The sequence below is a fragment of the Antrostomus carolinensis genome, unplaced genomic scaffold (genome assembly GCF_000700745.2).
Source record: "Antrostomus carolinensis isolate BGI_N321 unplaced genomic scaffold, ASM70074v2 scaffold5787, whole genome shotgun sequence".
Classification (NCBI taxonomy): Eukaryota; Metazoa; Chordata; class Aves; order Caprimulgiformes; family Caprimulgidae; genus Antrostomus; species Antrostomus carolinensis.
The window spans coordinates 11,884-19,853 of NW_010325225.1; the positions used below are offsets into that span (position 1 = coordinate 11,884).

General features: G+C 45.4%; 1 protein-coding gene across 1 annotated transcript in view; it reads right to left on the bottom strand.

Annotated features, from left to right (window-relative positions):
• Positions 1-7,970, bottom strand: part of HGSNAT (heparan-alpha-glucosaminide N-acetyltransferase) — a gene marked incomplete at its 5' end in the record, with an annotated part of 9,636 nt that overhangs the window by 479 nt on the left and 1,187 nt on the right. Inside the window, 11 exons of the mRNA XM_010171127.2 lie at positions 964-1,076; positions 1,216-1,286; positions 1,400-1,477; positions 2,671-2,757; positions 2,907-3,033; positions 3,622-3,743; positions 4,439-4,554; positions 4,892-5,052; positions 5,934-5,964; positions 6,588-6,664; positions 7,135-7,241. Coding sequence (XP_010169429.2) covers positions 964-1,076; positions 1,216-1,286; positions 1,400-1,477; positions 2,671-2,757; positions 2,907-3,033; positions 3,622-3,743; positions 4,439-4,554; positions 4,892-5,052; positions 5,934-5,964; positions 6,588-6,664; positions 7,135-7,241 — 1,090 coding nt within the window. The remainder of the gene's footprint in view (positions 1-963; positions 1,077-1,215; positions 1,287-1,399; positions 1,478-2,670; positions 2,758-2,906; positions 3,034-3,621; positions 3,744-4,438; positions 4,555-4,891; positions 5,053-5,933; positions 5,965-6,587; positions 6,665-7,134; positions 7,242-7,970) is intronic.

Here is a 7,970-nt window from a genome sequence, read left to right on the forward strand (position 1 = left end):
GGCATGCCAGGCTTACGGAGCAGAGTGGCACCAAGACAACAGCAGCTAATCACAACAGCTAATGTTACTTGCCCCAAAGATCCTACACACACCTTTTCAAATATGGTCTGAAGAGTTCTCTCCTCCAAAATGTTTATTGAAAAGAAATACAGACAAGCCATAGCTAAATTGAAAATACAACCAAATTGGTATCCTGCAATTTTATTGACAAGGCAAATAATCACAGTTATTGTCTTCAGGGTGGCCAACTGCCAGCCTATTGGTCAGATCTACTGCCTTTGCAAACAAATGCTGACTACCCTTCAAAGCTCTGGGATTTCTGGTAGGAGATATGATACCATGCTGTCACCCTACCCATCTTCCTGTCCAGACACCAAACACCAAAGCTGCTGAGAGGTTCCCTCTGCTGTGGGTTTGCATTCTGTACTCAGATGTTCATCAAGAGCCCAGTGTGGTTAAAACCACAGTGGGATGCTTTGGGAGACAGGCTTATCTAAAAACAGAGACAGAACCTACACAGCTGCCCAGGGGATTTCATCTTCCACATCTTCAGAAGTGGTATGACTGTTGACAGGCCTCTGAGTTTCCCATTAGGTTACCCAAGTCTCAGCAGTCCTTTCCAAAGCCAGCTATGAACCCGCTGTGGTATTTTGCTTGGTACTCAGTAGCTGTTGCCTGGGGCCTCAGCTCAAGACCAAACTGAGAACAGTCATTTGGCTACAGCAGCTTCCAGCCCTCATTTAAAGACATGACAGTCCCTCTCTCCTAAATAATCTGGTCTCAAGTGTTCTACGCAAAGATTCAGCTCAAGTTAATCATTCTGGGATCATTCACCTGAATGAATTTAGATTCATTCTAAATCCCAACTCTTTTAAGGGCAAGGGAAGTGCAGAAAGCATAAAAGGGCAGTAACAGTGCAGAAAGAATTGGAAGGAATACATTTTATGCCATGATTTTACTGACCTGGGTAGAAAAATGGAGCACCTGACCACAGTCTCTTGACATCCACAAGGTAATATATCAGCAACAAGAGAATGAAGGCAAAGCAGCTCATGGTTGTCACATACGATAGTGACCTACAACATTTTCAGGAGAAAGATTATTTAGAGAGCTACATGACAGAGACAGATCTCAGTATAAGAAAGATAAAACATTCTCCAAGGTAAAATAGTACTTTTAACAAAATCATACTGAAAGTTGTATCTCTTTGCTTACCATAAGTTCTTGTTTATGGGAATAAACCCTTCTTCTTTGGAACATTTTGTCAAGATAGCAGAAATAATTCCCTGAAATAGAAAGTTGCTAAAATTCATATAACCACGGCAACATGTTTCAGGAATACTAAGTGCATTGTGTAAAATACTTGTCTGTTAAAGAGCTATGTAACTACCTGACTTACCATTACTATGCTCCATATGAAGAACCGGCTCATAATTTGTTTGTGCTGGTCTCTGTAGAACAAGATAATTTTTCCTGCCTAATAGAAAAAGAATGCAAAAAAGTAATGCCCATAAATGTAACTACATTTCAAGAGACAGATACATTTGCCACTGGCTGGCTGTGCTAAGACAGAGAACACAAATAGCATTTGTAACAACTAAGTGGCTGAAAGGCTCAGAATGGGACTCTGCAAAGAATGGACATAGATGGGGAAAATGTGTAAGTACGAGCCACTCAGCAACACAAGTGCACCTTTTCTCCCTTCCCTCCTACATGAGCACAGGAAGGGGACAAGCAGCTTTGTAGGTTAACACAGCATGACTCAAGCTCCATCTCCCTCAGCAAGGATTGCGTGAAGGAAGAATAACACCATGTCAACTCCCCAGCCAGCCCCAACAGCTTCTCAGCAGCGCTGTGCCGCACCCTGGGCTGCTCAGAGCACACGCTTCTTTTCACACACCATAAGAAGTGTGTCCTGATGATTCAGTTCCTCAGTGTCACACTTCCATTCCAAGCTCTTCCCTGCAGAGATTCCAAATCAATTTCAACCCATTGCTACATGTGGTAACATTCTTTTCCTGGCAAGAGTTTCAGTGTGGTTAACAGCTGCTGCGCAGACAGAAAAGCCAGCAGTGACTAACTAGAACTGCATCAAAAAGCATCGTGATATCCTGTTAAAACACGGTGGTGAGCTGTGAGCTTTTGGTGTTGGTAACACTAGTGGGAACCCCTGCCTCCCGTGTGTCTGGGAAGGTGAGCACACCTGTAGCACCTCTGCACAGCCGGCTAACACTGCAGGGCAAGTGGAAAATTAGCAACAGAGAACAGGTACAGCTGGGACCTTTCAAACCGTACGTGTAAAATGAAGCTGTGAAGTCTGTGCATCTCTTGGCCCTGTTTTCCAACATGCAGAGCCAGCCTACTCCCAGCGTAAGCCCAACCTTAAAACAAGCAAAGGAAGTTTCCGGGTGGATATTTTGCAAACTTCTGGTGTCCATCCCTTACAAAAACTGAGAAGGAGTCTTGGTTTATCTAATACAAGCTACTGCCAGGTTAGAATCCACTTCTCTGACATTCACCTCAGGCTAAGTCAGCCTGAAAGCATTGCTCTGGAAAAGGTTTTGTTAGAACCAGTCTCAGCCTTAAATAAAGAAACCAAGTTGCCTCCCCACTTCCAAGATTCCTTCAGATCTTCCCATTATAGCACACAGACAGAAAGCAAAGAGGTACCTGCAGTCCCAGAAATGCCATAAAAATTGTATTTATGGTCCCCAGGATCCCTTCAGGATCGTATGGCATCGTTGTTTGGTAAATCACCTTAGAGAGAAAACAGTTGTTAAGAGGGCACCTGAGCAACCAATCTCCTTTCTCTTCCATCCCCCTGCATGTACCATTCCCAAGCCCCTCCTGCCTGCTATGTTCAGTGCTTGCCTGTGGCTTCATACTGTAAATGAGAAGCTACTTACACTTGAAGAGGGATGCTGATATATGTGCTTTTCTCCAAGAAGCAAACGATCAATGTACCCAGCCGCTCCTCCAGTGCAGTTGGGATAGTTTCCAAAGTCTCCAATGCCCCCAGGACCAAGATAGCCCCTAGGACAGAAGCAAGCAGGTTATGGCACAAAGTGTTGGTACGCTCCACCACGGGCCCAGCACACTGAACACTCAGTGTTTTTCCTGGCCAGAGGCACACAGTGGAACACAGATCCTACATGACAGCTGGCTGGTGGCCACCCTGTTTTATCATTGCAGTGCCATGAGCAGCTGGGTCATGAGGGGACAGGCAGTATCAGGAGCCTAAAGCAATGCTTCAGTTCAGCCCTGGCTACCCAGCCGGCTGCTCCACCTGCTCTGCAGGTGCTGTCCCTTTAAAGGGGCAAAGAGAGAGACAGGGGTGACACTGCCATGTACATCGCATACATAGCTGTACACAGACCTCAGGGAGATTTTAATCCTCTTCTTTAAACAGAAAGGAACAATGATGTCACCATTATAACACCAGGTACTTTAGTACTAAAGCAAAGAAAGCTTGCTTTTTTTTCACATCATGAATGCTTCCCTTAACCCCGCTGGCCTAAAAGCTCTCCTCTTCATTCCTTCCCTATGGCTAATAAAATGTATTTTCTACTCAGCAGAAGAAAAACAATCTGATGCCCTATAGAAGTCTGAGTGCATTCTTACCTGGGACAACCTGGCACTGGTAGCAAAAAGGTCAGACAGAGCCAAATCGCTTCTAACACCAGAATGAAAATCCACTGTGGCCAGTAGGGAAGAATATCCTGCAGAGCAGGACATGGCGTCTCCTGCATGAGATGGAGGGATGGGGAGAATTAGCTGGCAAGTAAAAGCCATGCCCTTGGGGACATCTGGCACTTCCTGGCAGGCAGTCCCCCAGATACAAGACAGAGCTGCTGCTGTCGTTACAAAACTGGGTTATACCAATAGACCTTTCATCTTCACAAACGATTTCCAGACACTCACTTAGTTGGGGGAGGGGGAGAAACAAACCAAAACAAAAGCCCACAATGTTTTTTAGCTTGGAAAATGTCAAAAGGAATTTTGATTCATGAGTAGAACAAAAGCGTTTTGGGAAAACAGACTCCAGAAAGGCCAAAAAGCAGCATTAGTTTCTCCTGCTGTGAAAAAACGCTGCCAAAATTAACTGGACAAAACTCAGGCCACAGGACTCAGCGTAGAGAAGCCTGTCCCTGTGGTCCCTTGGTGGTGGAAAGTCATCAGAAGTGCCTGGGAATGCTTGCTTCTCGGTATCATCTGAATGGATTGGTGAAATCCTCAAATACAGCAAAGCTAGATGTGATAAAATGCAGACTGGGACACTGAAGGGGGCGTGGTTCCTGAAATTTTTGCCAGGTCACACTGCACTATACATCAGGTAAAATGCTACATGTTTTCTCATCGTTTTTCATGTGTTCTTTGTGCCCAAACAAGAGCAAAAGCTCCCAAACCCTACTCCAGTATCACTTGTCACATAACTCACCAAGGCCCCACTCTCAGCCCCAGCTCTTGTAAACAGGAGTTCGAGAGCAGCAACCACCAGGTATGTGAATCCCAGCCTCTGGAGCACCCCAGGAATACGCAGGCTGTCCCAGGACACTGGAAAACATGCAGGCAATATGGAACAGGAGCAGACATGGGCTCTTCTGTAAATACAAAAGCTGCCCTTCTCCAAGAGGAGCCGAGACCCACTGTGCCTGCAGGTACAAAGGACACCTCCACTCCGGCACCTCACAAGCATAACCCTGGGAAAGTCACCCACTAAGATGATAAACAGTGGTCAGCACAGGGGGCAAACAGAGAGAACTGCATCGGTGCAGAACTGAAGAGCACTCTACAGGATACCACACAACTGGTCAGAACAGCAAGGCTGACACTGTTTTCTCAACAGGCAGGAACAACAGTTGCATAAATAGAGAGAGCAAATTCCACTCACATGGTCCGAGGCAGTAATTGGGATTCACAACTATGATTCCCAGCAGGATTAGCAGAAAACTCCTCCAGAGGATTTTCCCGAGCACCTTGCGCTTGGAACTTCCCCACCTCAGCATAGAGCTCAGTGACAGAGATATCGATGTCCCCATGATGAACACAAACCTGGAGAACAGAGCCGATGGGAGATGGGAGCTGACAGATGTCCCATCACACGTGTGTGACTGCAAACACTAAAGCTAACAGAGTAGCCTGCATTGGCCCAACAGAAATGCATGCACTGAGTGACACTGGACAACCTTATTTCCTTTGATTGCTAGGAATTCCCAGACAACTGAGCTTGCACTATGGGACCTTTACACCTCTTTCCGTGGTCAGCTGAGGCAATAAAGTTCAGGGAAGTAATTCCATTCTGGTCTTTTTGCAGCTATACATAAGCCACCAAAAAATTCCATTATCCAAAATCAAATTAGCATCTTCAGAGCAGCAAGACACAAGCTGCAAATCTATGATTCAAATTCAGAACTGACCCGCTCCTCCCCTCTAGATTAGGTTCAGAGTCCAAGCCCAGCTCCCATCTTCAAGAGTAACCACAACCGGTGTGTATTTTAGAGAAGCTTCCTAGGGTCAGATGGGGTAATTGCTTCCCCATAAGACCATTCTCCAGGTACAGAGAGATTAGCTTAATCCAAATTTCCCTTGGCTATTTTATCTCTGGACACACATCAGTCCAGCTTTGAGTCTTGCCAGACTGACCACCTTCAACACAGCAGAGTGGCAGTGAGCTCCTGAGGGATGCTGCACTTCCACTGACACTGTGTGGGGACAGGATGGAGGATGTGGGACAGACAAAAGCACTTAGCTCTTCTTCTGGTTCATAAGGATGATGCTGTTATCTGGAGGGGCAGATTCCTATCAACCTTTTAACATACATTTACCCCTCCAAATACATTTCCACATGGAGGCGAGGTGCACGCAACGTCCTCCTTGCCACCCTTAACAACAAGAATCACTTGACACAAGAACTGTTCTTCAGGAAGATTTACCATGGGAACACCAGATCTGCCACTGTTAATCCTACAGAGAAATAGAAAGGAACACATTATTTACCTTGAATCCTCCCTAAATTTTAACAACATTATTGTTGAGTTTCCAGAGGAATTGTGAGCTGCTTGCAATTATCTGAAGCCCCAAAATCTAAAATGTTATGAACAAAATTTACAAAGAGCTAATCATCTTGCTTCCCTGCTTTTACCATTCTTCAAAAATAGGATCATAACTAATTGCTGTGTCTTGGGAAACATTTCAGGGATGGGATCCTTACTGTTCTTCACTACGGCAGCACGATGCCCAGCCCCTTCCCCATCAGCTTGCCAATCAAGGCATTATGTTCATACAGCATTAAGGATCATCAGCTTAACTGTGGTCATTAAACAAGACAGAAAAGTTAATGAACCTGTGTCAAAGATGAAAAGGTTACACACAGATCATGACCTGAAACCATCCCGTGACTGTGTGAGGAGCAGGACTGTGCACTGCTTTGCCCATTAACCTAACAGGCCAGGGAAGCTGCTGAGGCAAACTGGCACAGCATCCCAGCCTTCAGCTGAGCAACAGCTCACTGCAGCAGCCGCAGTGCTCACCATACCTAGACACTGCTGCAGTTAAAACCCCGATTAACTGTCTCGATTGTACTTTACCATTCCAACTCTCATGTTTGAAGAACCAGTATTTTCCTCCTCCGTAGTTAACAAACACCATAATTATAAGAGACAGCCTAAAAAAACAACAACAAAAACACACACTAAGTATCACATGTCGATGAAATATATATATGAGCACACAGTTAATGTTTACCCCCATTAAAACACTTCTAACTGTGAGATCTGGTTTATTTTATTTTTAAAGCGAGATAATGTACAAGGTTTCCAGCTTTGCCAATGAGGAAGCAGCATTTCAAAGATCATGGGTAGTGGTGAACCAAAGTAAGCTCCTTCACACAGCATTTTCGCACCGAACATATGTTGTTCTTTTTCACCCTCTGCCACAACTTTAATGTTTTCTCAAACTAGATCAACTGCAAAATGTTTCAGAAAATCCCAGAATTAAAACCTTGATTATCTTCCAAGTAAAACAGACCCCCCTGAACCACCCATCTGCTACATATTTCCATGCACTGTCAAACCGCCATTGGAAAAATGTCATTCCCCTGGGAAGAGCTGCTTTTGAGCAAGGTGTTATGCTCACCCTCGGAACGTGTCCAGGGAACGCAGGCGCTGCCGAGAGGCTGTGCTCCACAAACGCGGGGTGGGATCACTGCTAACGGAGTCCGTTGTGTTTGGGGACCCGAGCTCCTTTGGGAACAAACCAGACCAATCATCAGCTGCATCAGCTGCCTAGGGAACAGAGGTCAGCAAACTGCAAACTCTGACGTACTGTGTTTGTCTTTGTTCTCCTCATCTTCCTCTTCCTTTTGTTTCCCTACTTGCTACTTCTAACCCCTCCCCGGCTCCACCATATTGCAATAATATTTGCAGATGCTCCACACTCCACCTTTGACCAGGGTGGAAACAACAATGCAGTGAAAAGAGCCTGTGTCTGAGACTCATGAGAGTTGGGTCCAGTCCAAATCAGCCCCAGACTCGCCATCGCTGTCAGTGCTGCTTTACAACAGAGCTGAGCAGATCCCGTTGCTGACTCTCACACGGGATCCATCCCATCGGCACTTGTCTGACACCACAGAGAGACTGTTTAGAGAACTAAACCAGCAGAAAATGAATTTTTTTAAATGCAGGAGTGGCTTCTTTCCAATCGAGTTCCCTAAATCACTCTGATCAGCCCCAGTGGCAGCACAAAGAAGCAGACATCGCTCTAAGGCAACCATGGAGATGAACAACTACAAGAATTGCTGCAGAGCTCTGCAGAGTCTTTTGATTCTAGGCAGTTTTGGATCTCCTAGATGTCAAGCCCAGACTGTGATGATCTACCTATTCTAGTACAAAGCACAGTTCACACAGAAATGCCAGCTCTGGGTCTGCCAGAGAAATCTTGACTTAAGTGTAGATACTGCTGAAATTCCTCCT